The 16,188-nt window shown below is 35.8% G+C and overlaps 3 protein-coding genes across 13 annotated transcripts in view; 1 reads left to right on the top strand and 2 right to left on the bottom strand.

Annotated features, from left to right (window-relative positions):
* LOC138742475 (THAP domain-containing protein 5-like) overlaps positions 1 to 1,788 on the bottom strand; it is a 16,114-nt gene extending 14,326 nt beyond the window's left edge. The window contains exon 1 of the mRNA XM_069896956.1: positions 316 to 1,788. Coding sequence (XP_069753057.1) covers positions 316 to 386 — 71 coding nt within the window. The 5' untranslated portion in view covers positions 387 to 1,788. The remainder of the gene's footprint in view (positions 1 to 315) is intronic.
* LOC138742476 (neutral cholesterol ester hydrolase 1-like) overlaps positions 1 to 16,188 on the top strand; it is an 18,801-nt gene extending 2,613 nt beyond the window's left edge. For 2 of the 3 annotated variants that reach the window (XM_069896958.1, XM_069896957.1), the window contains exons 2-5: positions 8,087 to 8,315; positions 8,723 to 8,792; positions 10,124 to 10,295; positions 13,486 to 16,188. In XM_069896958.1, the coding sequence (XP_069753059.1) occupies positions 8,159 to 8,315; positions 8,723 to 8,792; positions 10,124 to 10,295; positions 13,486 to 14,103 (1,017 nt within the window). In that variant the 5' untranslated portion in view covers positions 8,087 to 8,158 and the 3' untranslated portion in view covers positions 14,104 to 16,188. Of the gene's footprint in view, positions 1 to 811; positions 1,016 to 8,086; positions 8,316 to 8,722; positions 8,793 to 10,123; positions 10,296 to 13,485 lie in introns of those variants that run through there. The other variant, XM_069896959.1, reaches the window with a different exon arrangement.
* ccdc150 (coiled-coil domain containing 150) overlaps positions 6,184 to 16,188 on the bottom strand; it is an 88,093-nt gene continuing 78,088 nt past the window's right edge. For 8 of the 9 annotated variants that reach the window (XM_069896928.1, XM_069896917.1, XM_069896923.1 and 5 more), the window contains one exon: positions 6,184 to 6,418. The gene's annotated coding sequence lies outside the window, so the exon portion shown is untranslated. Of the gene's footprint in view, positions 6,419 to 7,596; positions 7,614 to 16,188 lie in introns of all 9 variants that reach the window. The other variant, XM_069896921.1, reaches the window with a different exon arrangement.

Raw genomic sequence — 16,188 nt, 5'->3', positions numbered from 1 at the left:
AACAATTTGGGCCGAAGAGCCTGTTTCCACACTATTTATCAAGAGATGCAAAATGTCCAACGCAATGCGTTAAGATGGACAGGAACGACATTTCTATGGTAGCAGTGCTGTTTTGCAGGGGGTAAGGAGCAGGTTTAACCTCTCAGAGATGCCGCCCCCTCATCCCCAACCACATTCTGGACTCGAGTTCACTGCCTCGGAAATCAAGCCAGGATTTTACCAGAACAATTCTAGAGGCCTGGGTGAAGATCAAACCCACCCCCACCCACCCACCCACCCAAAAGAAAGCAGCATCCGATCGCCCTCAGGGTATACCTGTGGAAAGTGATGCCGCTTCCCTTCTTGAAGCGGTTTTTACACTCCAGCGCGCTGCACGACACCGGCATGGTCCAGGTGAAACGGACGCTCGCCCGCTCTCTGCCTGCTTCAAAGATGGCGGCCCAGAGGCCGTGACGTCACGCGGAATGCGGGCCCAGGATTGGAACTCTGGCGACGGGGCACAAAGCGGGATCCGAAGTGGTCATCGATGAAGATTGGAAAAGAATCTTACCTTAATTAAGGAATTATACCTTAATCCACGAGGAAGGACTGGATGAATGAGCAACTAATCAACCTTCAGAATAGAATTCCTGGAAAATGAATCGGGAGGTGTTTTCATGCTGGAGAATTGATCTTGGAATCCTTGCCATGACCCTTCCCTTCCGGTAGCGCCCGCCGCTGGTGGTGACAGAAAACTACAACTCCCGACTTCCGCCCTCTTCTCCTGATAGGCTGGCGGTCCGGTCCACCGCGATCTGATTGGCCGCTGTGGCGAGGAAACGAGTGGTCGCGTCGATCTCGGCGCAGACCTCGCATTTCTCGCCCGGATCCTGCAGCGATGCGGGCAACGTTCGCCGTGCTCGTCACGGTCGCTTCTTTGACAGCTTACTATGTGTACATCCCACTTCCCCGCACCGTTTCCGAACCCTGGAAGCTGATGCTGTTGGATGCCACGTTCAGAGGAGTGCAGAGCCTGGTACAGGTTTTCTTTCTTTCTGTTCATGCTCTTGCCCAACAGGTCCCTGAGATCTTGGAATCGAAGGTTTTCAGAATTGAACGCAGTTATTTTCCACTTGTTTTTGGTGTGGTCGTGATTTCAAAGGTGGCACCTTTCGAGATTGTGAACAGGTTATTCTTTTGAGTTTCTCTACCTTTTTTGTTGTAGATACACGCGGTCCTTTAACTCTGGGAATAACTTCCTGAGAATTGTCTTCGTTCTGGAAAGATGAATGAACGTATTGGTCAGTGCTGGAATTACACCTCACGTTAATTCGCATTGTTGACTTGGTTTAAAGGGCCAGCTTCCATTCTTGCCAACTCGAGATCTTGGTTATTTCCTGGTTTTACTTTTTCTAAAAATGTTGAGGGATTTGCCCAATTTAGTACATTGATGTTGCCTGCAGGATGGCTCAAATCACCCGACAACCGATAAACGTGACTTTTTGCTCAAATTCGTTTGACTTCAGGAGTAAACTGGGAGTTATTCCGCACCATCTCTGCCAAAACAGCCAATTGATTGAAGAGTCCAGTTAATCTGCTTATGGATCATGTTGGATGAGGGAGAAGGTTTGAACCATAAATTGTTTTCGTTGAGTAGGCCTGGGGAAATTTTCATTTTCTCTTTTACTACAATCACAGCGACTGCATACTTTCCAATTTCACTTCCTCTTGACAAGATGGATTCGATTTGGTATTTAATATGACAGCTGTAGAAGGAGCCTTTGGGTATAACTACACACGCTAATTTTAAAGAATATCCAAGGGTCACCTGTGGGACAGTTCCCACTGAGTGATGAAAGCAGTTGCTGACATTTGATGTTCAGGGTCGTCATAATTTAACCAAAACATTGGAGAGTTATTGCCTGACAGATCAACAGGAGCTACCAGAAATCTATATGCCAATCTTTCTGTCTCGATGAGTTGACTGGACTGCATGGACTCTGAGACACCTTTCGTCTATGTTGGAACTGTCAGCTTTTATCCAGTTGTCACATTACACCAATGTAATCATGAACTATTATTTAGATGGGGAAAAAAGTTAAAATGAATTGGAAGGACCAGTCTTTGATAGAGGTTTTCCATGAGATTAGATGGCACAACTTTTGTTAATGAGAAATTCTGAATCTTATTTCTTTGTAAATGAGCCTCTTCCAGAAGAGGAAATAACAAATTAAACCAGACCATGATTTCTTTCATGATTTCTAGCAGTCAGGTGGAGAAGTCTTGGAATGGTTTGTCTATTTCTCAATTAGGAACACATCGTAAATGTTGAGATTTAAGATGATAATAAAAATAAAAGTAGGGTAAGAATTGAGAGGTGTGATTTAAACACCTATAACCCAGCTCCTTTCTACAGCTGAACCAGTTTTCTTTTTTTTTAGCATTGTTGCCTGGCTCACCCAATGAAGCATAGCTTTTATGCAGGCAGTTTCCATCACAAATGTAGCAGAACAGGTAGATAAGGTTGAGTACACAAATTAGGATGATTTCCTTTATTAGCAAGACAAAGAATAAACAAGGAAGGATATCATGTGAAGAGTTACATTAGCAGCAGATCATGAAAGTACAGAAAAAATGTTACCGAAGTTGGAAGTTTTAATTTTGAGGTAAGTTACGTCATCTGGACAATAGCTAGAGAAAGAGATTTGCAGAACTTTTTATGAGGTTTTGAGAAAATAGAGATTAAAACTTCACTTCCAGCATGACTGGCAGAAGCAAAAGCTCAGTGCTTTGGAAATGAGCACATGATGCACTCAAATCTGCAAGGGTGAATGGAAGGGAAGGTTAAGCAGCAGATCACATTTTTGGTAGTTGTGGACTTGGTAGTCTAAATTGATGATTTTTTTTAACTTTTCTGTAATGCAATAAGAATTTACAGAAGGAAAAATTGCAAAATCAATTTACAGAAACTTAATAAGAGGAGCAAAATATTACAAATGTAGGATGTTCAGCATATGTGTTAGATAGGCAACCATCCATTTTAAACAAAAACCAAAAAAATACTAGCACAGTATACTGGAAACAGCTAGTCAGTGAGCAAGAATGGAATGATGTTTTGAAGAGATGGCCATTTTTTTAAAATCAGAACTGAAATCCATACCCAAAATTCATGATCTGTTCTTGTCGACTTTGGACACTGAGTGTTTCCAATATTTTTGAATTTATGGCACATTTATCTGAATATTTTTCAATTTTCATTTTAGTCAGGTGGCAAAAAATCTAAAAATTGGTAAATTATTTCAAATACAATATGTACAATTTTTAGCAGAACATTTTAGGATTTGGTAATGGTAGTATTACAGGTGACAACATCTTGTCTCCCAATATGGGAGAAATAAGCAATACAAATGGGCTTGTGGTTACGTAATCAGGGAATTAAAGCTCCCAATATATACGAGTTGTAAACAAAGCCTTTTATTCAGATACTGATTTACTTGTTTTGTAATTTTCTCATTTTAGAATCATTCAAGCTGTACCTTTAAACCTTGATTAAGGATTTCAGCCTGAAACATTAAGAATTCTTTTTCTATTTCTGCTACTCAACCCACTGACTTCCTGCAGCAGATTATATTTTGACCTTTAAATCTTTTACTGCCATGCTATAAGACCCAGAGAAAAGTGAATGAGGAAAACAGAGAAAAGTAGCAATGTAATGTTTCAAAAAGGCTTTTCTGGAATCTATTTCTTCCTAAAATGAAATATAAACTTACTGAGGCATGGTTTGAAGGTACTGAAATAAGCACAGGAGATGATGACCTACAGCTCATGTTTTTTGCACTGCTTCTGGTAAAGTCTGTGCAAACTTATCTGTAAATAAACAACACAGCAGAGAACCACAGAACCAATTTTAAAATAGTTTTAATACTTTAATTGTAACACATGTGGGAGGGGGAATACTATGAAATATCAGTAATATTCCTAAAATGCTGATTCCTTCTCTCAAAGTTCATACAGAAATGGGTCAATTTATATCGTAACTTAGATCAATATCTACGTATAACTTCACGTGATCTAACTAATTGGAAGCAGCTTTCACATTTGTTCATGGACTTACAATTTCTTTGTTCATTTAGTGATGTCTCCAAAAACCTTTACTTCTTAGCTTCAATTACTCATTCAACACTGTCACAGCTAATGTCTCTCACAGGTGTAGAATTGCTGCTATTTCTTGATACGAAAACCATTATGACTAATTTATTTGACAGCCCTTCTGGGAAGATGTAAATCTTATGAGTTTTTAACAGTAACTGGACAAGAAAGTTCACTTTTACTTAAAAGTTCATCTATAGTTACAATCCCATAATCCATAGCAATGAGTTGGCCACATACAATTTGAAAATTCCCAGAATTCTTTACAATGTCACAAAATAATGCTTAACCACAAATCATTTACACTTTAGACCAGTTGTCGAGTATGGTGGAGCCAAAATAATTGTAAGTTTGGTGATTTAACATTTTGTTTGATTATCTCATTGTTCAGAGAAGAAGACATGGATACATCTGTTGTTAAATATTATTTCCATAAATCTATATTGGAGACCTCTGTGCTTTCCCAGTTAATTATGAGTAAATTAATTTGTGAATAATTTATGGGTAAATTAATGAGTACCCTAATTAACACATAAAGCAGATTGATTTATTTCTTTGGCTGCAGCATACTAATTTAGAATACATTGTTTTTCAAACTTATTTAACCATATGATAATTCAGTAAAACTAAATGGAAAAAGTGGTTTATTTCAAGGTTAATTTAATGATACAACTTAGCTATGGTTTTTGCCACAGGCCTTGCATAACTCAGAATGGCCTTTCTTGAAGAGGAAATGTAATGCACTTGCAATTTACTGATTAACCTTGATCTTGGCTACTGAATTGGTCATTAATGCAAAGTAACATTATTTTCAATAAATGCTGCAGTAACTGTTTTTAATTTCCAAAGTCTTTACAACATCAAAAGAAAATATCCTGAGCTATTAATTATAATGCATCACTGTTTTGTCTGAGAGCAACTAATTTCAGAAAGAGAGTATGTCCCCATCACAGAGATCAGCAGATCTTGGGGAAAAGACATTTTTTAAACACTAACCATACAAGTCCAGGCCGCAGATCTGTTAGGCACAGAACTGAGGAAATGGGTGAGATTTTGATCTGGGTAGGGTGTCATGAAACAGTACAATTTAACTTTTTCATTGTAATCTATTACATAATCAGTAGAAGGAAAAGTGACAATCATCCATGAGTTAAATGTCTCCAAGGTTTGGTTGAAATGCGTGTAGTGAATATGTATGCAAAAGAATGTTATTATAACCTTTATAACCATTCAACTGGATTACCAAGATTTGCTTTTAAATTATTCCAAATATAAAATGTTTAGAACTTTTCCATTAAAAGCAAATATGATTGGAATTGAGAAGATAGCTGCAAAAAAAAAACCAAGAAAGCTGGCTGTTCATTCCTTCAAGAACATGCCAGCTCTCTGTTTCTCTGCCTGTTCCTGATTTTGCTATAATTTTTGTTCTCTCATTGACCCATTGCACTTCCTTTTGAAATCACTCTGCCAGACATTGTATTCCAAGTATTAAACACACATCATTTTTTTTTAATCTCCTCAAATCACCTTTTGCTTCCATCACCAATCATCCAAATTCTAAGTCCTCTGATCCTTTCCCCTTCCACTTACCTATCCATACTTTCTCGACCCTCTTAGAGCTGTTTAACCTGAAGGGACATGTTGTTTCTTGGTCTTTTCTTCTCCAAAGAGAATGAATACAGCTTCTACAGCCTTTCCCCACGATTCTCTCACCCTTCTAACTATGTTACAATCTTTTATGCAGCCTCTCCAAAGGGTTCACTTTTACACTTAAAGAACAAATTTTAAATTTTTAATATTTGCTTTTTTATTCTGTTTTGTTTACCCTTTTAAAAGGGACAGTTGACTGACCTTTTGCCCATATTCTTGTGCAATTTTATGGATTAAACTTTCCTCTATATGCAGCAGTGGTTAGCTGACTTCTGTATTTTGTGGCAGCTGAACAATTGCTTGCTGCAGTATCATTGATAGAATTTTTTTTTGCATTATGAAAAGTCTATAATCTTGTGCAGCCCCCTAACATAGCAAATATATCTCAAACAATAAGAGCCTCAATTAGGGAGAGAAAAGTTTTATTTTTTTGAAATTACAAACAAATGACATTGTCAATGGATTTCTTCCATTCTAATAGCATACACTGCACCATTCTCATTATTAGCATTATTTTCATTGAAGATGGAACATTTTATTTATTGGTCTTGAACTTAGAAAGTATAATCGCTGACAAATTGTACAACAATGCAAAAGCACTGGTGGCATAGAGATAGATCTCTTTAGCCATGATCCATATCTGTAAGGAAATAAGTAATTGAATGTTTACATGGCTCAATTATAATTGAACTATTTTTGTTTTAATCACTATTCCTGTGGCTAAAGATTTCCACCTTACTCAAAAGCCAGGCATTGCTCTGGAGTATTTGTTACACACAATAGGGTATAGTTCTAAAGGACATTGACTCTGGATTATCTGCATTAGATGATCCAATTTTATGCCACAGGGCATTGCTTTTCCAATAACATAAGCAGACCTCCAAGGACACTGACTACCTACAGCACAGTCAAACAAGGGGATTGGAGGGTCAAAAATTCAGGGTGTCAACATTTTGGGGCTTTGAATTAACCTACTGATTTTTTTTATTGACTTCACTGAATTCAATTGTGTTATGGTGGGCTACACTCGGAAACCCTTTCTCAAATGTCAATAGAATTCAGTTAACACAATTACAGATCACAGATGATAATAGATCTTCTGTGTTATGAATAACTCATGACATATCTTCATGACATTGTCATGGTATAATGAAAAATCAGGTGATTTCTGGCATTTGATGATAAATGTAATGAATTCTTACTTGCAATAAAGTTTTGGTATTTCAATATGAGTTATTTTGGAGAAAAAAAATATCTCATACTTCAAGAAAGCTGCGAACACCATTGAAATAAAATCAGTACATTTAACAAAATATTGCTAAATAACTGGATAACTCATGCACCAGAGTTGCAATCAAACTCACTTTTGTACAAACACCCAATTCATAATGTAAATATTTAGTTTTATGGCTTCAAAAAAATATAGGAACAACTTACAAAATAATAAAAATGATGAATAAATGTACAAATTAAAACATTGGGAAGAGGATTTAAACATACAGATAACAAAACTTGGTCTGAACTATGTAATGGTATTATGACAAATACAATAAATACTCGGTATTGTATGATACAATATAATTTGTTAGATAAAATTCTATATTGCACCTCAAAAATTAAAAGAATGGAATCCTACATTATCAGATAAATGTTTCTATTGTAAACAAGAAATTGGTACAATATTACATTCAACTTGAACATGTGAGAAAGTAAAATTTTTCCAGGAATGAACTGAATCTAATATTAAATCAAATAACAAAAAATAAAATACCTAAAGATCCAAAAATGTTTCTATTAAATAATATGATAAAGACTTACAGTTAAATTGGATAGATCTGAAAAACAATTATGATTGCTTTAGCAGAGGCAAAAAAATGCATAATGACAACTTGGAAAATGGAAACATTTTTGAAAGTTCAGTGCTGGTATGTAGAAATAGATAGTTGTATTACATTAGAAAAAAATTACCTATAATTTAAGAGATAATTTTGGAAAATTTCAACAAATCTGAGAACCATATATAAAGTTCATTGGTGATCACCAGATTCAAACTTCCAACTCTTAAAGGGATGTTACCGAATATATGATTCACTGAGTCAATAAAAATTGGATAACTGGATGACACCCTTTTTTTTTCTTTTTTGGGTTTAATTTTGGGGGGAGAGGGTCAAGGGATGGGGAAAAAATGGAAAATGTCACTATATTTATGTATTTAAAGTATGTAACGTCTATAGTTTTGAATTATCGTGACTTATTAAATAAAAAATTAAAAAATATAGGAACAACTAATGAAGCTTTTCTTTCCCAGTGTCATCTAGTACAGAAACTAGGGCTTGGACACCACCTGAGGGTGCTGAATTTTGTCATCAATGTGTTCGAGATGCTTGCCCCGAAATCAAATGAAATGGTGGAAGTTACAGACACGACATTTGACGGAGTACAAGTCAGAGTGTTTGAACCCAAAAAGAAGCTGAATGATGAACTAAAGCGAAGCATTATTTACATACATGGTGGAGGCTGGGCCTTGGGAAGTGCAAGTAAGTAAACTAGAACAGGAAGTAACATGTCATGTGACCTGCCTTGAAATATCCCATTTATTTTCTCATAAATTTTCAGTGTTTTAGCATGGAAAGGAGACCTGTTGAAACAATGTGGAACTACTTTGTGTTTGATCTCAACAGGGCTAAATGTTCAATCATCATGACTAACAAAACACTGCAATTAACAAAAAACTAAAATAGATAGTTCTGTGGTTGCCATAGCAACTATCCAAGTTTAGGAGATCTCTGACTCAGGAAAGATATGGTACAAACAGTGAAAATCCAAGGTCACAGTAACTTGCTACATTCTCTAATAAGCATCAATTGAAAGTTTGTCACCAGCATGAAAATAAACTTTGACTTGTAGGTATGCCACCCCTTTTATTTTTGTGTTATTAACGTAGGAATGCGATCATATGATCACCTTTGTCGGAAGATGGCAAACGATATGAATGCTGTTCTTGTCTCGATTGAGTAAGTATTTGCAGAATAAAAGGATCATTTTCCTGGATGACGTGTTTTAGTTTTTTTTAGGGTCGCAAACACAAGTGGATATATTTAAAATCCTATTTTAAAAATATACATTGAGATTTAGATTCCTTATCATTTCACTTCAGTATTTTTGCAGAATGTGACAATTATATTTTCAAGACCTTGTGGACAAATATATAAATACAACAATCAGCAAGGATTCATTAAGGGGAAATCATGTTTGGCAGTTCTTTTGAAGAACTCTCAGCCAGAGAGAAGGGAAGCAATAGATTTATTGTATTGGACTTCTAAACTGAGATTTTTGATTGATTACAAGTAAGTAACTTTAATCTTTGAAGAATCTCTTGCTGGCGATAGCAAGTACATGAGAAGTACAGTATATGAAAATCTGAGTGAAACTTACCTTCAGTGATCAAATTCTGACTGGGATTCTTAAGTAGGCATTAAATCTTTATGTACAAAGGGACTATCAACTGTCCCAGGGCTTTTTTTCTTTTTCCCCCCACACATATCAATTAAGTGCAATCAAGTCTTCCAAATCTTTAAGAAAAATAAACAAGTAGCTGCCTAAAAGGAAAAATTATATTTATGATTTGACCCTGCAGAATGTTCACCAGTCACAGACACTTTTACATCCTATTTTTGTTATCTGCTGATTTGCTACCAATGCACCCGTGTGCTCACTTCAGCCCCAAGTCCCATCTTTAATTCTTTTGAACAAATATACACATTGAAGACCCAATCATTGTTTTAAAACAAAAACCATGATCAATTTCCAGATCACTTGGGTCAGGTTGCTCCCTTTGCCAATGTAGAATGCCTCATCTGGTGATTTCAAAACCTCACTCAGCCATCAATAGAAGGAGTTTATTGGCTAATATCATTTCCTGTAATATATATTTAAATGTTTTAATGTGGTATTAATACCTGCTCATACTTTTAGAACATGGTGGAACACATTAATGCATTGGTACAAAGGAACAGATCTCAGTGGTATCCATAGTTTTTTAATTATCTGAGGGAGGTTTGTCTCCTACTCCTCACAGATAATGAGGACATTTTATATCATATATATATATATATATACACATACATATATATATATACATACATACATGTATTTACATATATAAATAAAATATATACATATATATACACACACACATATATATATACATATATATATACATACATATATATATACATGCATATATATACATACATATATATACATAAAAACCTGAATTGTCTTCTTATAACTGATGCCTAACAAATGAGTCCAGTTGAAATGATTTATACGTTCTTTGATTCAGATACCGCCTTGTTCCAGAGGCTCATTTTCCTGAGCAGATTAATGATGTTTACCTTGCTACGAGATATTTTCTGCAGGCAGAGATTTTGTCACAGTATTCAGTGGATCCAGAACGAATTGCAGTTTCTGGAGACAGCGCTGGAGGAAATTTGGCTGCGGCTGTAAGCCAGCAGGTAAAGTCATGCATTACACAAGCAACAACAGTTACTCGAGTTTATTAGCTCTTAACCATGATGCTTCCCACTCCGATGTTTTTCAAATTGAAATAACCTTGTGCAATATGCCCTGGCCCTTGATGCGAACGAACTCTATTTGACTTGATAAGTGGCCTTTGCAGTGGAGTGGCCAGGTTCATTATATGGACGGTGCCTGTATCCCCAAGAGCATTCTGTATTCTAAGCTGCCTTCCTGATCATAATTTGCTGCCTATTATCTTCTTCTACAAGGACAATTTTAAATAAGATATGATGGTATTAGGGGCATCTGAAGAGTCCAGGAGATGGGAAAAACTCAAATGGGTGAAAATAGGACCCAGAGAAAGATGAAGCTGGCAAATGTTGCACCTTTCCAAGCCACTTCCTTCGTTGTTGGAGACTGCCATGTCAGGATGGTACTCCTGAGATGATATTCAACACACAAATGGCCACGAAGGCACAAACGTTCATTCAGAGAGATGGAAAGCATATTTAATTTCAAAATTTCATAGCATTTCTCTTGGTTATTTTCTCAATGCATCAAGAAATATCCTTGTTACTTCTGATCCATGTAGCTGATCAAAAATGTATCAATTCTTCACAAAGAAGGTCTGCCTGCCCTACTATGTATTTACAGCATTTCACTTTTTTTTTTTTTTTTTTTTTTTTTTTTATTTATTTATTTTTTATTTTTTATTTTTTTTTTTTAATTTTTTTTATTTTTCACACCATAAATCACATTAGCCATGATATACACAATTTCTTTTTCACACATATACAGTGACTTTTTCTCCCCCCCCTTTCCTCCCAAACCACCCCCCCACCCCCCCTCTCATCCATTTTAGGTATACAATCTAGGTTGCATTAATCCAGTCAGACAATGTTGTCATTCAACAAAATTACACCAGAAATTCTACTGAGTCCATTCTTTTCTTTCCTTCTCCTTCCATCAACTTAGGTAATGTTTGTCCCCGGTAGGTTTTCGCTATTGTATTTAATGTAAGGCTCCTATACTTGTTCGAATATTTCAATATTATTTCTTAACCAATATGTTATTTTTTCTAATGGAATACATTTATTCATTTAAATTTGGTAGTTTATTCCTTTTAATTTGGTTATGTATTCCATTAATATTTAAAGACATATAGTTCAGCGTAGCCCTTTTATATTTTGTTTATCTTCTCTTTCCGTTTTTCCATCTTTACCTTTCCTCCTTTTCCATTTCTGTTTTCTTATTTTCAACTCTTTATAAGACAACATTCCTACAACATCCAACATTTTCCTTATTCTCCTATTTCTATCTTATTTATTCCCAATCTCCCATTCACCTCCTGAGTTGTCCTTTATCCCTTGTCGGACAACCACATCTCCCCTCTCCATTTGGATTTGCGAATCCACTCGCAAGCGTCAACTGATTTTGCAGTGACCGCTATTTCCCCCCACCCCGCCTCCCCCAGAAAAGATTTCACTTTTCATATGTCACAAAGGTCACTCTTTTAATTCCCTCCTTATTCTCTCTATTCCATTACCTTCCCTTATTAATTCTTGTCTATACTATCTATATTTTCCTCTAAGTACAGATACATTCACGTATGCTCCTTGTCTCTATTCACTCTTATACCTCTTTACCCGCATACATATCAATCGTGATCATTTTTACTCTCATTACCCGTCTTCATCCCTCAGTCTATTTTTGTCTTTACCCACATACATATCAATTGTGATCATCTTAACTCTCATTACCCGTCTTCCTCCCTCAGTCTATTTTTGTAATTGTTCTGCAAATTTTCGTGCTTCTTCTGGATCCGAGAATAGTCTGTTTTGTTGTCCTGGAATAAATATTTTCAATACCGCTGGATGCTTTAGTATAAATTTATACCCTTTCTTCCATAAAATCGCCTTTGCTGTATTGAACTCTTTTCTCTTCTTTAGGAGTTCAAAACTTATATCTGGATAAATGAAGATTTTTTGCCCTTTATACTCCAGTGGTTTGTTGCCCTCTCTTACTTTTTCCATTGTCTTCTCCAGTACCTTTTCTCTTGTAGTATATCTTAGGAATTTTACTACAATAGATCTTGGTTTTTGTTGTGGTTGTGGTTTAGAGGCCAATACTCTATGTGCCCTTTCTATTTCCAATTCTTGCTGTAGTTCTGGACATCCTAGGGTCTTAGGGATCCACTCTTTTATAAACTCCCTCATATTCTTGCCTTCTTCATCTTCCTTAAGGCCCACTATCTTTATGTTATTTCTTCTGTTATGGTTTTCCATTGTATCTATTTTTTGAGCTAGTAGTTCTTGTGTCTCTTTAGTTTTTTTATTAGATTTCTCCAATTTCTTTTTTAAGTCTTCTACCTCCATTTCTGCTGCTACTGCCCGCTCTTCCATCTTGTCCATTTTCTTTCCCATTTCTGTTAAGGTCATCTCCATTTTATTTATTTTCTCTTCTGTGTTGTTTATTCTTTTTCTTAAATCCTTAAATTCCTGTGTTTGCCATTCTTTAAATGATTCCATGTATCCTCTAATAAGAGCAAGTATATCCTTTACCTTGCCTCTCTTTTCTTCTTCTATTTCACCATACTCTTCCTCTTCTTCTTCCTCTGGGTTGGCCATCTGTTGTTTCTTTGTTGCCCTTTCCTCCTCTTCTTTCTTGTTTCTGTTGTCTTCTGTGGTCTCTTCTTGCTGCAGGTGTTCTGCAGCTGTCGTTGCCGGCTGTGGAGATCGACTCCCCAGCTGGTCCCCCCTCCCGTCGGTGTGTTTTTTTTCATTCGCATCGCGCATGCGCGAAACTTCGCGCATGCGCGGTTGCGCACTTTTACTCGGCTCTGCGAGCCATTTTTGTAGTCCATTATTTACCGACCTGAGGGAGCGGGTTTCTCTCTCCGCAGCGGGCCTCTTCGGACAGGTAAGGCCTTCACCTTTTTCCTCCTTTGTCTTCTCTTCCTCTCTTCTTACCGTTGCTTTCGACTTTTCTTTTTTTGTCGCCATCTTCTTTCCACCTTTATACTCACTTTTCTGTAACTTTTATTTCTGTGCCTTTGTGTTTTCTCTTGTTTTTCCCGACTTTTCTGGAGAGGGCTGGAGTTCACCGTCCGGCCACTACTCCATCGCGTGACTCCTCCCGCATTTCACTTTTATTTTAATGATTTTTTTTTCCCTCCTGTGTTTGTAGCTAGTTCTGGATAGAAGTGTCACCATTCAACTCAAGCTTCAAGCTCTGATATATCCAGTACTTCAGGCTTTTGACTTCAATACACCTTCTTATCAACAAAGCCATGCTACACCCATCTTGTATAAACAAGTCATGGCCCGCTTTTGGTTGGAGTATCTAAATGGTGACCCAAGGTTTGTCCAGGCAATGTTGGTCAACAATCATACAGCTTCAGACCAAAATCAGCTGACTTCCATTCGCGCTCGCTTAAACTGGACAGCACTATTACCACAGTCATTTAAAAAAAACTTCAAACCTATTGTCCAAGTAATTGGAAATCCACAAGTTATCAGGGAGTTACCAGCTTTGCTAGACCCAAGAGCAGCACCACTAATTGCAGATAAAGAAATTCTGCAGTTATTACCAAGGGCTTACATCCTGACTTGTGAGTATGATGTTCTAAGAGATGACGGAATAATGTATGCAAAGCGGTTAGAAGATGCAGGAATAGAAGTGACTTTAGATCATTATGAAGATGGATTTCATGGTGCCATGATATTTGCACTGCCTCCGACCAATTTTGATGTGGGAAACAAGATCATGAACAACTATATAAACTGGTTGGATGAAAATTTGTAAATATTAAGTGAGGTGGGGAGGTTGCAATAGGAGAGTATTACTACATTTGAAAAAGACCATATTTGTGCAATGCAACAAACCAATGCAAAGTTTTGTTTAAAAAGTGGAAAACTGTCTTGTGCTTGATCTGGTTATAACTTGTATTTTTGAACTGCAGCAAATCTGTATCAGAACATAGCACAATTATGGAAGTAGTTGTAAGAATCTGTCAAGTATTTTATTAGTGGTCCTGCTTGGTATGTTCTAAAGTAAACATATTAATTTAGAAATTATCATTAGGTTAACAAAGTTGTGTGATAATTAAATCAATGGTGCCTTTTTAAATAAGGGTCAAATTTATATTGTGTAGACTTGATTAAATAGAAAGCACAACCATGTGCAGTAACACAGAATGCTCAGGACTATACGACAACACAAAAACACTTTTATCAAATCAAATAGCTACTAAATTCTAAATTGGGGAAATAATTCTTATTTTCTGTTGCCTAGATACCAATAGGAAATTTTTTTTTAAATATTTCCAAAAGTGTACAGGCAATAGAAGAAGTTGTCCGTTGAATAATGCTGTGATTAATATTCTGCATAGGACTCATCTTCCTTTATAATTCTTGGTTTTCATGGCATTTCCAAATCCATTAATCCCTGCCTGAAATATCTTCAATATATTTTTAAATCTTAAGTTGTCAGACTGACTTCTAGCTAGGACAAATATCTTTGTCACATTGAAAATCTAAATATTTCATTGAAATTGCACTCATTCTTTTAAACGTCAGGAATAAAGCCTTGTCTGATCAGTACTCTCAAACCAGAAAATGGAAAACCTTCATTACAAGTCTTTTAGGATGTACATTTTTCCTTATAAACCAAAATAATATTTTGTGTCCTCCAAAACCTATGTAATTGCAGAAAATGAAGGAAAACTCAGTTAATCAAGCAGCATCTGTGAAAAGAGAACCCAAATTAACATCTCAGGTCTGAGACCCTTCATCAGATCTTTGTTCTGATTAAAAAGCCTTAGATCTGCAAGATTAACTATCTCTTTTTCCACATATGCTGCCTGATCCTCCAACATTTCCTGTTCTTATTTCAGATTTTCAACATCTGCAATTTTATTCCTATATAACAGCAAAGCTACTTCTAAATTCCAACCCCTTTGCAATTAATAGTATCAACAAATTGTGTTCCTCAACTTTCTGTGATTTAGATACAAGGGCAACCAGATCCCCATGAATATCTGCATTTTTAAACCATCTCTTGTCCAATTTAAAAGCAAATTGAATTGTGTATTTTTTAATTTAAAATTTTGGTAACATTATATAATGTTACCATCTACTCATTCAACCTTTTTCCATTTGAAGTCTGTTACTTCCTTGATTTTTATTTCCTGGTAGACTTTGTAGCATTACAATGCCTCCTTCATCAAAGATTATGAAAGAAGGATGTCAAGCATTGATTTTGTTTGGTATTCCAGTTCCATCTGAATTTTTTTGATTTATAAAGAACCATCAATGAAACGGAGTTGTGGATTTCAAATACTTCTATCATTTTTTTAAATGTCCATAATAGCATCTTTCGTAAATCTCATATTCTTTAAGAAAATGCCTTTGAATCAACTGACCAATTGATACAATAATCCAAAAAAATTAAGTACAATAAGTTCTTGATCTTTTAAACAGATGAATTTTTCTATATCTGTTTAAAAAGTTGTCCAAAGCATAATTTATTTTAAGGCGAACTCTTTGAAAATGTACAAATTGAAATTAAGCTGCATTAACACTTTTGATATTTTTGCAAAATGAAAGGATAAGACAACTTGGTTGGTACTTTTAATTTGTGTAATATGCAAACTAACATTTTCATGTTTAACTGAAAAAAATAATTTGTGATTCCTTCATCTTATTCACCAACTTGCACCTCACACCTTGGTCCTAATTTTACTTTGCAAATAAGATCACGGAATATCAATATCAATACTGCAGTTATGTTTACTGAAAAGGCCTATTCTGACTGTTGATGGAAGTTTATTAATTTAATCTACCATATAAAGATGTCTGCAATAAAATTGTTTCAAGTTAGCACTGAAAA

This window comes from Narcine bancroftii, chromosome 9 (assembly GCF_036971445.1).
Source record: "Narcine bancroftii isolate sNarBan1 chromosome 9, sNarBan1.hap1, whole genome shotgun sequence".
Taxonomy (NCBI): Eukaryota; Metazoa; Chordata; class Chondrichthyes; order Torpediniformes; family Narcinidae; genus Narcine; species Narcine bancroftii.
This window is presented reverse-complemented; position numbering and strand designations above follow the sequence as displayed.